General features: G+C 44.4%; 1 protein-coding gene across 2 annotated transcripts in view; it reads left to right on the top strand.

Moving 5' to 3' along the window:
• Nucleotides 1-16,392, top strand: part of LOC110507213 (metabotropic glutamate receptor 5-like) — a 131,624-nt gene that overhangs the window by 98,400 nt on the left and 16,832 nt on the right. For both annotated transcript variants that reach the window (XM_036965426.1, XM_036965427.1), the window contains exons 8-13: nucleotides 228-349; nucleotides 806-930; nucleotides 1,188-1,356; nucleotides 1,627-1,753; nucleotides 14,081-14,198; nucleotides 14,422-14,608. In XM_036965426.1, coding sequence (XP_036821321.1) covers nucleotides 228-349; nucleotides 806-930; nucleotides 1,188-1,356; nucleotides 1,627-1,753; nucleotides 14,081-14,198; nucleotides 14,422-14,608 — 848 coding nt within the window. The remainder of the gene's footprint in view (nucleotides 1-227; nucleotides 350-805; nucleotides 931-1,187; nucleotides 1,357-1,626; nucleotides 1,754-14,080; nucleotides 14,199-14,421; nucleotides 14,609-16,392) is intronic.

Below are 16,392 nucleotides of genomic sequence, written 5' to 3'. Positions count from 1 at the left end.
CCCCCCTCCCTCCCTCCATCCTTATCCCTCTCCCTCCCTCCTTATCCCTCTCCCTCCATCTCCCCTTCCTCCCTCCTTATCCCCCTTCCTCCCTCCCATCTCCTCCCTCCTTATCCCCTCCCTCCCTCCCTCCATCCTTATCCCTCTCCATCTGTCTCCATCTCTCCCCTTCATCCATCTTCCCATCCTCTCTTTTTCTGTCTTTCTCCTCTCTGGTTCTCTCCCAGAGCGGGAGTCATTGCGACAGCAGTATGCCCAGGACACTAAGATGGGCTTTGTGATCAATGCCATCTACTCCATGGCCTATGGGCTCCATAACATGCAGCGCTCACTCTGCCCAGGGTACCAGGTTGGTGCTACTGGACTTGGCTGTACTAACAACAATCTACCGTCACTATTATCGTTGATTATAGTTGGGATTGTTCATATTGTTATTGAGATGACGACGATGATGATGGTGGAGATGATGGTGATGATAATGATGATGTTGATGATGATGATGGTGGAGATGATGATGATGGTAGAGATGATGATGATGATGATGATGATGATGATGGTGGAGATGGTGATGATGATGATGTTGATGATTCTGATGATGATGATGGTGGAGATGATGATGGTGATGATGTTGATGATTCTGATGATGATGGGGATGATGGTGATGGTGATGATGATGATGATGATGGTGATGGTGATGGTGATGATGGTGATGATGATTCTGATGATGGTGATGATGTTGATGATGATGATGATGGTGATGGTGTTGATGATGATGGTGATGATGATGATGATGATGGTTGTCTAGGGGCTGTGTGATGCCATGCGACCTATAGATGGTGCCACACTGCTGGACTTCCTGATGAAGACCAACTTCACAGGCGTGTCTGGAGAGGGCATCCTGTTTGACGAGAACGGAGACTCGCCTGGCCGGTACGTGTGTGTGTGTGTGTGTGTGTGTGTGTTTGTGTGTGTGTGTGTGTGTGTGTGTATGTGTGTGTGTGCGTATGTGTGTGTGTGTGTGTGTCTAAATAGGACTTCATAAATAAGAAGAGCAGTGAGTCGCTTGGCTGTGATGATCTCATCCCATTTACATTTATTTAGTATGTATGTATCAATAGATTCAGAGGTACTGACTCCTGTGTGTGTGTGTGTGTGTGTGTGTGTGTGTGTGTGTGTGTGTTTGTCAGATATGAGATCATGAACTTTAAGAAGATGGGACAGGACTACTATGACTATATTAACGTAGGGAGCTGGGACAACAGTGGGCTGAAGATCGATGATGATGAAATCTGGGCCAGCAAGGACACCATCATCAAATCAGTCTGCAGCGAACCCTGTGACAAGGGACAGATAAAGGTGACACACACACACACACACACACACACACACACACACACACACACACACACACACACACACACACAACCACACACAACCACACACATCCCTGTATGCTCGGGTGGAGGGAGGGAGGAAGGGGGTGAAAGGTTGACCCTTCAAGATTATCTCTATTGATATTTCAATCTGATTGGTGAATTCTCTCCAATATAGTATTTTTGCAGCATTCTGATTTGTGTTTTTTTTCTGAGCTGATGAGGGTGTTTTTCTGGTGTGTGTGTCCTCCAGGTGATCCGTAAAGGAGAGGTGAGCTGCTGCTGGACCTGCACTCCCTGTAAGGAGAATGAGTTTGTGTTTGATGAGTACACCTGCCGAGCCTGTGATCTGGGCTCCTGGCCCACCTTCCACCTCACAGGTAAGACACACACACACACACACACACACACACACACACACACACACACACACACACACACACACACACACACACACACACACACACACACCATATAAGGTGTATGGATTGGCCTCTTTGTTCTTGGAAGTCTCCTCCAAATGAATCTCTTCAGCCTGGCTTAGCTGGATCAGACGCCCTCACACAGGTTAACACAGACTCATTCACACATCCTGGAAACACACACGCACTCACAAATGCACACACACACTCACACACACAAACACACACACACACAGACACAAACACACACACACACACAGACACAAACACACACACACACACAGACACAAATAAAAAAATATGGGGCATTTATATAATGGTGTTTTTCAATTGTGCAATTCACATTTCTCCATTAGAGGAGCCAGCTTTTGTTGACTGCAAAGAGGTCATGTTTTTTCAGCAGTACTGTTAAATACTTTGTGTTATTATTATGTGTGTCAGTCAGTCAGTCAGTCAGTCACTGTATAAATGGAACTTAGTAGAGAAGTGATTGTCTGATGCTTCTCAGCGTGCTGTCCTGTTACAGCCTAATGGATGTTAGCTATTCTCTCAGTTACTGATGAGAAGAGACACACACACACGCACACACACACGCACGCACGCATGCACACACACACACACACACACACACACACACACACACACACACACACACACACACACACACACACACACACACACACACACACACACACACACACACAATATACACTGATCATGTTTTGACTGAATCTGTACTATTTCCATGAAAGCAGCTAATTATCCTTCCTCCTCTCCCGCTCTTCCACCTCTCCCACTCTTCCTCCTCTCCCGCTCATTCTCTCTCCCCTCCTCTTCTCAATTTGACACTGGCATGGTCACCATTGTACTAATTATTCTGTATTGAGGGACATTTTCTATGCAAATGTATTTTAGCGTAGCTGTGGATATTGTTCTGTAATGCATTCGACTGCTCATCATTATACAGCTGCTAGCCAGCAAGCGCCAATGTTTGAAACATGAGCCCAACGCATCACAGCGAACACAGATTACACACTTTACTGGAGTAGTCTACTGCAACTTTTTAAGGAATGGAGAGAAGTACACCGGAGAGAAGTAAGCACTCACGTTTAGCAGCTGTAGAAGAGTCATTCCATCAGGACAGTACTTTTGACTGTGGCTGTGGGTGTCTCCCGTCTAGACTGTAACTGGTGTAATGTGTCTCCCGTCTAGACTGTAACTGGTGTAATGTGTCTCCCGTCTAGACTGTAACTGGTGTAATGTGTCTCCCGTCTAGACTATAACTGGTGTAATGTGGCTCCCATCTAGACTGTGTCTGGTGTAATGTGTCTCCCGTCTAGACTGTATCTGGTGTAATGTGTCTCCCATCTAGACTGTAACTGGTGTAATGTGTCTCCCATCTAGACTGTAACTGGTGTAATGTGTCTCCCGTCTAGACTATAACTGGTGTAATGTGTCTCCCGTCTAGACTGTAACTGGTGTAATGTGTCTCCCGTCTAGACTGTAACTGGTGTAATGTGTCTCCCGTCTAGACTGTAACTGGTGTAATGTGTCTCCCGTCTAGACTATAACTGGTGTAATGTGGCTCCCATCTAGACTGTGTCTGGTGTAATGTGTCTCCCGTCTAGACTGTATCTGGTGTAATGTGTCTCCCATCTAGACTGTAACTGGTGTAATGTGTCTCCCATCTAGACTGTAACTGGTGTAATGTGTCTCCCGTCTAGACTATAACTGGTGTAATGTGTCTCCCATCTAGACTGTAACTGGTGTAATGTGTCTCCCGTCTAGACTGTAACTGGTGTAATGTGTCTCCCGTCTAGACTATAACTGGTGTAATGTGTCTCCCGTCTAGACTGTAACTGGTGTAATGTGTCTCCCGTCTAGACTATAACTGGTGTAATGTGTCTCCCGTCTAGACTGTAACTGGTGTAATGTGTCTCCCGTCTAGACTGTAACTGGTGTAATGTGGCTCCCGTCTAGACTGTAACCGGTGTAATGTGTCTCCCATCTAGACTGTGTCTGGTGTAATGTGTCTCCCATCTAGACTGTAACTGGTGTAATGTGTCTCCCATCTAGACTGTAACTGGTGTAATGTGTCTCCCATCTAGACTGTAACTGGTGTAATGTGTCTCCCATCTAGACTGTATCTGGTGTAATGTGGTGTAATGTGTCTCCCATCTAGACTGTGTCTGGTGTAATGTGGCTCCCGTCTAGACTGTATCTGGTGTAATGTGGTGTAATGTGTCTCCCATCTAGACTGTATCTGGTGTAATGTGGTGTAATGTGTCTCCCATCTAGACTGTAACTGGTGTAATGTGTCTCCCATCTAGACTGTAACTGGTGTAATGTGTCTCCCATCTAGACTGTATCTGGTGTAATGTGTCTCCCATATAGACTGTAACTGGTGTAATGTGTCTCCCATCTAGACTGTATCTGGTGTAATGTGGCTCCCATATAGACTATAACTGGTGTAATGTGTCTCCCATCTAGACTGTAACTGGTGTAATGTGTCTCCCATCTAGACTGTAACTGGTGTAATGTGTCTCCCATCTAGACTGTATCTGGTGTAATGTGGTGTAATGTGTCTCCCATCTAGACTGTATCTGGTGTAATGTGTCTCCCATATAGACTGTATCTGGTGTAATGTGTCTCCCATATAGACTGTAACTGGTGTAATGTGTCTCCCATCTAGACTGTAACTGGTGTAATGTGTCTCCCATATAGACTGTATCTGGTGTAATGTGTCTCCCATATAGACTGTATCTGGTGTAATGTGGCTCCCATATAGACTATAACTGGTGTAATGTGGCTCCCGGTGGGACTGTATCTGGTGTAATGTGGCTCCCGGTGGGACTGTAACTGGTGTTATGTCAATGAGTAAACACAGAGAGAGAGAGAAAGAGAGAGAGAGAGAGAGAGAGAGAGAGAGAGAGAGATAATATCCAAGGCCTGAGGTCATTTGCCTTTGGCCTCAAGAGCAGGAACCTGGACCAAAGAAATTTCTTCACCAAAGAAATTGGAAATACAGACATTGTATATCCTACAAGAAACATGGAATAAATGGGCTCCCGAGTGGTGCAGCGGTCTAAGGCACTGCATCTCAGTGCAAGAGGCGTCACTGCAGTCCCTGGTTCCAAACCAGGCTGCATTACATCCAGCCTTGAATTGGGAGTCCCATCGGGCTGCGCACTATTAGCCCAGCTTCGTCCCGGGTAGGCCGTCATTATAAATAAGAATTTGTTCTTAACTGATTTGCCTGGTAAAATAATAAAGGAGATGGACCAACTGGTTGCCCTCTAGGTTACAGAGAGCTGGTTGTCCCATCCACCGAACTACCAGGTGTAAAACAGGGAAGGGACGCAGGGGGTATGATAATTTGTTATAGAGCAGATCTAACTCACTGTATTAAATTAATCAAAACAGGGAAGGGACACAGGGGGTATGCTAATTTGTTATAGAGCAGATCTAACTCACTGTATTAAATTAATCAAAACAGGGAAGGGACGCAGGGGGTATGCTAATTTGTTATAGAGCAGATCTAACTCACTGTATTAAATTAATCAAAACAGGGAAGGGATGCAGGGGGTATGCTAATTTGTTATAGAGCAGATTTAACTCACTGTATTAAATTAATCAAAACAGGGAAGGGACGCAGGGGGTTACATTTGGCTAGAAATTCAAAAGGAAATGATCTCAACAGCTACCTATATCCCCCCACTAGAATCCCTATACTTTAATGAGGACAGCTTCTCCATCCTGGAGGGGGAAATCAAACATTTCCAGGCCCAGGGACATGTACTAGTCTGTGGCAACCTAAATACCAGAACTGGACAAAAACATGACACCCTCAGCACACAGGGGGACAAACACCTGCCTGGAGGTGACAGCATTCCCTCTCCCTTCTGCCCCCCTAGGCACAACTATGACAACATAACCAACAAAAACAGTCACAACTCCTGCAATGGAAATAGTCTGGGTAGCCATTTGATTAGGTGTTCAGGAGTCATGGCTTGGGGGTAGAAGCTGTTTAGAAGACTCTTGGACCTAGACTTGGCACTCTGGTACCGCTTGCCGTGCTGTTGCAGAAAGAACAGTCTATGACTAGGGTGGCTGGAGTCTTTGACCATTTTTTGGGCCTTCCTCTGACACCGCCTTGTATAGAGGTCCTGGATGGTAGGGAGCTTAGCCCCAGTGATGTACTGGGCCGTACGCACTACCCTCTGTAGTGCCTTGCGGTCTGAGGCCGAGCAGTTGCCATACCAGGAAGTGATGCAAACAGTCAGGAAGCTCTCGCTGGTGCAGCTTTAGAACCTTTTGAGGATCTGAGGACCCATGCAAAACTTTACAGTCTCCTGAGGAAGAATAAGTTTTGTGTGCTTGGACCATGTTAGTTTGTTGGTGATGTGGACACCAAGGATCTTGAAGCTCTCAACCTGCTCCACTGCAGCCCCGTCGATGAGAATTGGGGCTCGGTCCTCTTTTCCCTGTAGTCCACAATCATCTCCTTTGTCTTGATCACGTTGAGGGAGAGGTTGTTGTCCTGGCACCACACGACCAGGTCTCTGACCTCCTCCCTATAGGCTGTCTCGTCGTTGTCGGTGATCAGGCCTACCATTGTTGTGTCATCTGCAAACTTAATGATGGTGTTGGAGTTGTGCCTGGCCATGCAGTCATGAGTGAACAGGGAGTACAGGAGGGGGCTGAGCACGCACCCCTGAGGGGCCCCTGTGTCTAGGATCAGCGTGGAGGATGTGTTGTTACCTATCCTTACTGCCTGGGGGCGGCCCGTCAGGAAGTCTAGGATCCAGTTGCAGAGGGAGGTGTTTAGTCCCAGGGTCCTTAGCTTATTGATGAGCTTTGAGGGCAATATGGTGTTGAATGCTTAGCTGTAGTCAATGAATAGCATTCTCACATAGGTTTTCCATTTTTCCAGGTGGGAAAGGGCAGTGTGGCGTGAAATAGAGGTAATCTGTGGATCTGTTAAGGTGTGCAAATTGGAGTGGGTCCAGGGTTTCTGGGATAATGGTGTTGATGTGAGCCATGACCAGCCTTTCAAAGCACTTCATGGCTACAGATGTGAGTGATACGGGTTGGTAGTCATTTAGGCAGGTTACCTTAGTGTTCTTGGGCACTATATGGTGGTCTGCTTAAAACATGTTGGTATTACAGACTCGGACAGGGAGAGGTTGAAAATCTCAGTGAAGACACTTGCCAATTGGTCAGCGCATGCTCGCAGTACACTTCCTGGTAATCTGTCTGGCCCTGCGGCCTGAATGTTGACCTGTTTAAAGGTCCTACTCACATTGGCTGCAGAGAGAGCGATCACACAGTCTTCCGGAACAGCTGGTGCTCTCATGCATGTTTCAGTGCCATTTGCCTCAACACTTTTCCTGTTTGAAGGTTCGTTGGAGGGCATAGCGGGATTTCTTATAAGGTTCCGTGTTAGAGTCCCGCTCCTTGAAAGCGGCAGCTTTTGCCTTTAGCTCAGTGCGGATGTTGCCTGTAATCCTTCTGGTTGGGGTATGTACGTACTGTCACTGTCGGGATGATGCCATCGATGCACTTATTGATGAAGCCAATGACTGATGTAGTGTACTCCTCAATGCCATCGGAGGAACCCCCGAACATATTCCAGACTGTGCAAGCAGAATAGTCCTATAGCTTAGCATTTGCTTAATCTGACCACTTTTTTTATAGATCGAGTCACTGGTGCTTCCTGCTTTAACTTTTGCTTGTTAGCAGGAATCAGGAGGATATAATTATGGTCAAAATTGCCAAATGGAGGGTGAAGGAGAGCTTTGTATGCGTCTCTGTGTGTGGAGTAAAGCTGGTCCAGAGTGTTTTTTCCTTTGGTTGCACATTTAACATGCTGATAGAAATTTGGTAAAACGGATTTAAGTTTCCCTGCATTAAAGTCCCTGGCCAGTCGGAGCGCTGCCTCTGGGTGAACATTTTCTTGTTTGCTTATGGCGGAATACATCTCACTCAATTCTGTCTTAGTGTGAGCCTCTGACTGTGGTTTTATGTGAACAGCCACGAAAAATACAGATGAAAACTCTCTAGAGGTTATCATAAGATACTCTACCTCAGGTGAGTAATAGCTCGAGACTTCCATAGATATCGTGCACCAGCTGTTATTTACATAAATACATAGCCCGCAGCCTCTTGTCTTACCAGATGCAGCTGTTCTATCCTGCCGGTACAGCGTATAACCAACCAGCTGTATGTTGATAGTGTCGTCGTTCAGCCACGACTGTTGGTAGTTTAATCTTGCGCATAGGTCATCTATTTAATTCTCCAAATATTGCATGTTTGCTAGCAGAATGGAAGGAAGTGGGGGTTTATTCGATTGCCTACGAATTCTCAGAAAGCAGCACGCCCTTTGACCCCTTTTTCACCGCTTCCTCTTCATGCAAATCACAGGGATTTGGGCCTGTTCCCGAGAAAGCAGTATATCATTTGCGTCGGGCTCGTCAGACTCATTAAAGTCAAAAAAGGATTCTACCAGTCCATGGTAAGTCATCGCAGTCCTGATGTCCAGAAGTTATTTTCGGTCATAAGAGACGGTAGCGGCAACATTATCTACAAAATAAGTAAAAAAATAAGTTACAAACAACGCAAATAAACAACAAAAAAAACAATCGGTTGGGAACACGTAAAACGCCTGCCCTCTTCTCCGGCGCCATTATTCCCTATCAAATCTAAAAATTTCAAACAGAAAATCGAAGAAAATGAACAACAATGATAAATAGTTTTATGAAGAATGTAAAAACCTAAGAGAGAAATTGAGAAACCTATCCAACCAAAAACACAGAGACCCAGAAAGCCTGAGTTTACTCCTTCACATTGATGAATTACTAAAACAATACAGAATTACACTACGGAAAAAGAAGGAACAGCGCATCAGAAATCAGCTCAATGTAATTGAAGAATCCATAGACTCTAAACACTTCTGTGAAAATTGGAAAACACTAAACACATAACAACACGAAGAGTTATCTATCCAAAATGGACATGTATGGGTAAACCACTTCCCCAATCTATTCGGCCCAAAAACAAAGAATAAACAGCAAAAACATACACATTATCAAATACAAATCTTAGAGTCAACTATTAAAGACTACCAGGACACACTGGATTCTCCAATTACAGTGAATGAACTACAGGACAAAATACAAACCCTCCAGCCCCAAAAGTCCTGTGGTGTTAATGGTATCCTCAATGAAATGATAAAATATGCAGACAACAATTTCCAATTGGCTATACTTAAACTCTTTAACATCATTCTTAGCTCTGGAATCTTCCCCAATATTTGGAACCAAGGACTGATCACACCAATCCACAAAAGTGGAGAGAAATTTGACCCCAATAACTACTGTGGGATATGCGTCAACAGCAATGCTGGGAAAATACTCTGCGTTATCATTAACAGCAGACTCAGTGAAAACAATGTACTGAACAAATGTGAAATTACCACACGACGGACCACGTATTCACCCTTCACACCCAAATTGACAAACAAACAAAACCAAAACAAAGGCCAAGTCTTCTCATGCTTTGTTGATTTAAAAAAAGCCTTTGACTCAATTTGGCTCGAGTGTCTGCTATAACAATTGATGGAAAGTGGTGTGGGGAAAAACATACAACATTTAAAATCCATGTACACAAACAGTGTGCATTTAAAATGGGCAAAAAACACACATTTCTTTCCACAGGGCCATGGGGTGAGAAAGGGATGAAGCCCCACCCTCTTCAACATATATATCAATGAATTTACGAGGGCACTAGAACAGTCTGCAGCACCTGGCCTCACCCTGCTAGAATCTGAAGTAAAATGTATGCTGTTTGCTGATGATCTGGTGCTTCTGTCACCAACCATGGAGGGCCTACAGTAGCACTTAGATCTTCTACACAGATTCTATCAGACCTGGGCCCTGACAGTAAATCTCCGTAAGACCAAAATAATGGTGTTCCAAAAAAGGTCCAGTCACCAGGACCACAAATAAAAAATCCATCAAGTCACCATTCAAGGCTGTTCTTTCACAACAAACGATACATACCTCAGGCTAAACATCAGCGCCACAGGTAACTTCCACAAAGCTGTGAACGATCTGAGAGACAAGGCAAGAAGGGCCTTTTATGCCATCTAAAGGAACATAAAATTCAACAGACCAATTAGGATCTGGCTAAAAATACTTCAAGCAGTTACAACCTTTATGGTTGTGGGGTCTGGGGTCCACTCACCAGCCAATAATTCACAAAATGGGACAAACACCAAATTGAGACTCTGCATGAAGAATTTTGCTAAAATATCCTCCATGTACAACGTAGAACACCAAATAATGCACGCAGGCAGAATTAGGCCGATACCCGCCAATTATCAAAATTCTACAATCACCTAAAATGAAGCGATACCCAAACCTTCCATAACAAAGCCATCACCTACAGAAAGATGAATCTGGAGAAGAGTCCCTTAAGCAAGCTGGTCTTGGGGCTCTGTTCACAAACACAAACAGACCCCACAGAGCCCCAGGACAGCAACACATTTAGACCAAACCAAATCATGAGAAAACAAAAGGATAATTACTTGACACATTGGAAAGAATTAACAAAAAAACTGAGCAAACTAGAATGCTATTTGGCCCTAAACACAGTGTACACATTGACAGAATACCTGACCACTGCGACTGACCCAAACATAAGGAAAGCTTTGACTATGTACAGACTCAGTGAGCATAGTCTTTCTATTGAGAAAGGCCGCCGTATGCAGACCTGGCTCTTAAGAGAATACAAACTATCTGCACACTGCCCACAAAATGAGGTGGAAGCTGAGCTGCACTTCCTAACCTCATGCCAAATGTATGACCATATTAGAGACACATATTTCCCTCAGATTACACAGATCCAAAGAATTTGAAAACAAACCCAATTTTGATAAACTCTCATATCTACTGGGTGAAATTCCACAGTGTACCATCACAGCAGCAAGATTTTTGACCTGTTGCCACAAGAATAGGGCAACCAGTGAAGAACAAACACCGTTGTTAATACAACCCATATTTATGTTTATTTATTTTCCCTTTTGTACTTCAACTATTTGCACATCATTACAACACTGTATAGAGACATAATATGACATTTGAAATGTATTTATTCTTTTGGAACTGTGTAATGTTTACTGTTAATTGTTATTGCTTTTTTCACTTTTGTTCATTATCTTCTTCAGGTATTCCCAAACTGGGGTGCGCGATGCCGTCGGGGGTATGCCAAATAAAAACATCATTCACATTTTAAAATTAAATATATATAAAAAATACAAATACATGTTTTTTTTCTCACCTGAGTATCCTCATTTCACTGCCAAAAATAAAGCATCTAGTGTTCAGCTAAATAACAACACAATGTCAAATACAGGTAGCCTAGTCAAATAAATAACATTAACTGTTACTCTCTCGCAGGAATTCCACAAAAGTTCGTATGTAGCCAAACGTAGCTGCTGCTCGTGTTGGTGTCTGTACTGATGGTGCAAAAGCCATGACAGGGAGACATAGGGGAGTGGTAACGCGTGTGCAAGCAGTTGCTCCAGACACCACTTGGGTACACTGCAGCATCCACCTAGAGGCTCTTTCTGCCAAGGGAATGCCTGACAGCATGAAAGACGTTTTGGACACTACAGTAAAAAAGTTTAACTTTGTTAAAGCAAGGCCCCTGAACTGTCATGTATTTTCTGCACTACGCAATGATATGGGCAGAGACCATACCTTTTATAACATACGGGTTATGCTGGTTATCAAGGGGCAAAGTATTTTTTAATTGAGAGATAGGCTTAAAGTTTTCTTTACTGACCATCATTTTCACTTGTCTGACCGCTTATAAGGATGACGAGTTTCTCACACGACTGGCCTATCTGGGTGATGTTTTTTCTCGCCTGAATGATCTGAATCTAGGATTACAGGGACTCTATATTCAATGTGCGGGACAAAATTTAAGCCATGATTAAGAAGTTGGAGCTCTTCTCTCTCTGCATTAACAAGGACAACACACAGGTCTTTCTGTCATTGTGTGATTTTTTGTGTGTGCAAATGACTCAAGCTTACGGACAATGTCAATGACATAGAGAAGCTCCTGAGTGAGTTGGGTGCTCAATTACACAGGTTCTTTCCCAAAACGGATGACACAATCAACTGGATTCATTATCCCTTTCATGCCCTGCCTCCACTCCACTTACCGATATCTGAAAAAGAGAGCTCCGTCGAAATTGCAACAAGCGGTTCTGTAAAAATGGAATTGAATCAGAAGCCACTGCCAGATTTCTGGATTGGGTTGCGCTCAGAGTATCCTGCCTTGGCAAATCATGCTGTTAAGACACTGATGCCCTTTGCAACCACGTATCTATGTGAGAGTAGATTCCCAGCCCTCACTAGCATGAAAACTAAATACAGGCACAGACTGTGTGTGGAATATGATTTAAGACTGAGTCTCTCTCCAATACAACCCAACATTGCAGAGTTATGTGCATCCTGTCAAGCACACCCTTCTCATTAACCTGTGGTGAGTTATTCATCATTTTCAATGAAAAAATATGTTTTTATATGTAAGATGGTTAAATAAAGAGCAAAATTATTGATTACTGTTATATTATTATTTGTGCCCTGGTCCTATGAGAGCTCTTTGTCACTTCCCACGAGCCGGGTTGAGACAACAACTCTCATTATTATGTTTAATAATTGTATCGTATAGTGTGTTTACAGCAGGTTTACAATGATGGCAAAAAACAACATTTGAGAGTGCCCTGACCCTGGTGCTAGAGGGGGTATAGCTGACCCTGGTGCAAGAGGGGGTACAACTGGAGGTTGAATGTTTGAAGGGGTACGGGACTATAAAAAGTTTGGGAACCACTGCTCTACTTCACTTGCTTTGGCAATCTAAATATATGTTTCCCATGCCAATTAAGCCCTTAAATTAGAATTTAATTTAATTAGGGGGGGGGGGGGGGAGAGAGAGAGAGAGAGAGACAGAGACAGAGAGAATACTGCTCCAGACCCTGAGGCGATAGTTAGTCTGTGTGAATGTGAACAGCAAGGTCTCTGTTAAATCAATAGAAAGATTAAACACACACTGCACTCAGATCAGATCATACAGCGAGAGAGAAGTCCGAACCCCACTGGAGGTGGAGAGAGAGAGAGAGGCCTCAATACAAAGTTCCTGAGCGACTGTAAAGTTGAGTTCAATTCAGGTTTTGTAAACAGTGTCTCCACAATGACTGTTTCTTCTCTTAAAGGTACCTGTACTCCCATTCAGCAAATAAACTGTTATTGCCTCTAAACTGAACTACTTCACTGATTAATTTAACATTATAGACTGTGTTAAAGGTAGAGCCGTTAATGACTTCATCTATTTTAACGGCAGTGTGGCGGCGGTGTTCTGTCTGGTTTGCCGTCTCCGGTGTTCTGTCTGGTTTGCCGTCTCCGGTGTTCTGTCTGGTTTGCCGTCTCCGGTGTTCTGTCTGGTTTGCCGTCTCCGGTGTTCTGTCTGGTTTGCCGTCTCCGGTGTTCTGTCTGGTTTGCCGTCTCCGGTGTTCTGTCTGGTTTGCCGTCTCCGGTGTTCTGTCTGGTTTGCCGTCTCTGGTGTTCTGTCTCGGACCTGCCGGGTCCGGGAGGTATTTCCAGCGAGCATTACGCCAGCTAATTAGAACTGTCCCTTTAATTAATGAGACTTATCTCACAGCCCAGGAGGGGTGGGGGAACAGAGGGAGAGAGAGAGAAAAGGAGGGAGAGTGTCACGTTTGTCATAAGGAGTAGACCAAGATGCAGCGTGGTATGTTTCCATCCTTTATTTTGGAAATGAAAACTTCAAAGAACAAAACAACAACCGAACCGTGCCGCTAGACTAGCGCTCACAGGCAACACTACATAGACAAGATCCCACAAAGCACAATGGGAAAATGGCTACCTAAATATGATCCCCAATCAGAGACAACGATAAACAGCTGCCTCTGATTGGGAACCATATCAGGCCAACATAGATATACAATTCCCCTAGATAACCCACCCTAAATCACACCCCGACCCAACCAACATAGAGAATAAACAGCTCTCTATGGTCAGGGCGTGACAGAGAGAGAGGAGGGCACACGAGACAGAGAAGGTGAGAAAAAAGGAGGGATAACTAAATCCAGAGAAAAAGAGAGAGAAAGAAAGTAAGAAAAACTGAAAACTTATGAATACTGTTTATTTCTAACCTCTCACTATCTCTTTCTCTCTCCATCTCCCCCACACCCCCCAGGCTGTGACCCTATCCCAGTGGAGTACCTGCGTTGGGGGGACCCAGAGCCCATAGCTGCTGTGGCATTTGCTTGTTTGGGACTCTGTGCCACATTCTTCGTCACCTCCGTCTTCATCAGGTAACAACGTATGGATTTTAACATAATACATGTGAAAGTCAATGTCATATTGAAACGTTTGTTTGGGAGAATATGCACGGAGTAAAGCCCAGGGGATAACACGTTGAAGGGATTCCCCTTGTTTTCCAACAGGGTTTGGCACTGGGATTGTTTTCAACATGTCATTTTAACTGTAAGTTAGTGTATTTGTTACAAGGTTATACAACAAACTGTGTGGGTGTAGGTTCCGGGACACTCCGGTGGTGAAGTCGTCCAGCAGAGAGCTATGTTACATCATCCTGGCTGGGATCTGTCTGGGCTATCTCTGTACCTTCAGTCTCATCGCCAAGCCCCACGCTGCACACTGCTACCTACAGAGACTGGGCATAGGCCTGTCCCCTGCCATGAGCTACTCTGCCCTGGTCACCAAGGTACATCATCAAGCCCCTCTTTACCTTGATTCTTTCACCTACCATGTCCTTGTACATCCAGATGTAAGGATATCACAAACAGACTGTGTTTGAAGTCATTATTACAGATTTCCCCTTCTCTCCCCTTCATTCATTCATTCTCTCTGACGTGTTTGTTGTTGCAGACTAACAGTATAGCTTGTATCCTGGCTGTGTTGTTGTTGTTGCAGACTAACAGTATAGCTCGTATCCTGGCTGTGTTGTTGTTGCAGACTAACAGTATAGCTCGTATCCTGGTTGTGTTGTTGTTGTTGCAGACTAACCGTATAGCTCGTATCCTGGTTGTGTTGTTGTTGTTGCAGACTAACCGTATAGCTCGTATCCTGGCTGTGTTGTTGTTGTTGCAGACTAACAGTATAGCTCGTATCCTGGTTGTGTTGTTGTTGTTGCAGACTAACAGTATAGCTCGTATCCTGGCTGTGTTGTTGTTGTTGCAGACTAACAGTATAGCTCGTATCCTGGTTGTGTTGTTATTGTTGCAGACTAACCGTATAGCCCGTATCCTGGCTGTGTTGTTATTGTTGCAGACTAACCGTATAGCCCGTATCCTGGCTGTGTTGTTATTGTTGCAGACTAACCGTATAGCCCGTATCCTGGCTGTGTTGTTGTTGTTGCAGACTAACCGTATAGCTTGCATCCTGGCTGTGTTGTTGTTGTTGCAGACTAACAGTATAGCTCGTATCCTGGCTGTGTTGTTGTTGTTGCAGACTAACCGTATAGCCCGTATCCTGGCTGTGTTGTTGTTGTTGCAGACTAACAGTATAGCCCGTATCCTGGCTGTGTTGTTGTTGTTGCAGACTAACAGTATAGCCCGTATCCTGGCTGTGTTGTTATTGTTGCAGACTAACAGTATAGCTCGTATCCTGGCTGTGTTGTTGTTGCAGACTAACCGTATAGCTCGTATCCTGGCTGTGTTGTTGTATTTGCAGACTAACCGTATAGCCCGTATCCTGGCTGTGTTGTGGTATTTGCAGACTAACAGTATAGCCCGTATCCTGGCTGTGTTGTTGTTGCAGACTAACAGTATAGCCCGTATCCTGGCTGTGTTGTTGTTGTTGCAGACTAACAGTATAGCCCGTATCCTGGCTGTGTTGTTATTGTTGCAGACTAACAGTATAGCTCGTATCCTGGCTGTGTTGTTGTTGTTGCAGACTAACCGTATAGCTCGTATCCTGGCTGTGTTGTTGTTGCAGACTAACAGTATAGCTCGTATCCTGGCTGTGTTGTTGTTGCAGACTAACAGTATAGCCCGTATCCTGGCTGTGTTGTTGCTGTTGCAGACTAACAGTATAGCCCGTATCCTGGCTGTGTTGTTATTGTTGCAGACTAACAGTATAGCTCGTATCCTGGCTGTGTTGTTGTTGTTGCAGACTAACCGTATAGCTCGTATCCTGGCTGTGTTGTTGTTGCAGACTAACAGTATAGCTCGTATCCTGGCTGTGTTGTTATTGTTGCAGACTAACAGTATAGCTCGTATCCTGGCTGTGTTGTTGTTGTTGCAGACTAACAGTATAGCTCGTATCCTGGCTGTGTTGTTGTTGTTGCAGACTAACAGTATAGCTCGTATCCTGGCTGTGTTGTTGTTGTTGCAGACTAACAGTATAGCTCGTATCCTGGTTGTGTTGTTGTTGCAGACTAACAGTATAGCTCGTATCCTGGCTGTGTTGTTGTTGTTGCAGACTAACAGTATAGCTCGTATCCTGGCTGTGTTGTTGTTGTTGCAGACTAACAGTATATCCCGTATC

This window comes from Oncorhynchus mykiss, chromosome 27, assembly GCF_013265735.2.
Source record: "Oncorhynchus mykiss isolate Arlee chromosome 27, USDA_OmykA_1.1, whole genome shotgun sequence".
NCBI lineage: Eukaryota > Metazoa > Chordata > Actinopteri > Salmoniformes > Salmonidae > Oncorhynchus > Oncorhynchus mykiss.
The sequence above is the reverse complement of the archived record's forward strand: the minus strand, read 5'-3'. Positions and strand labels throughout refer to the sequence as shown.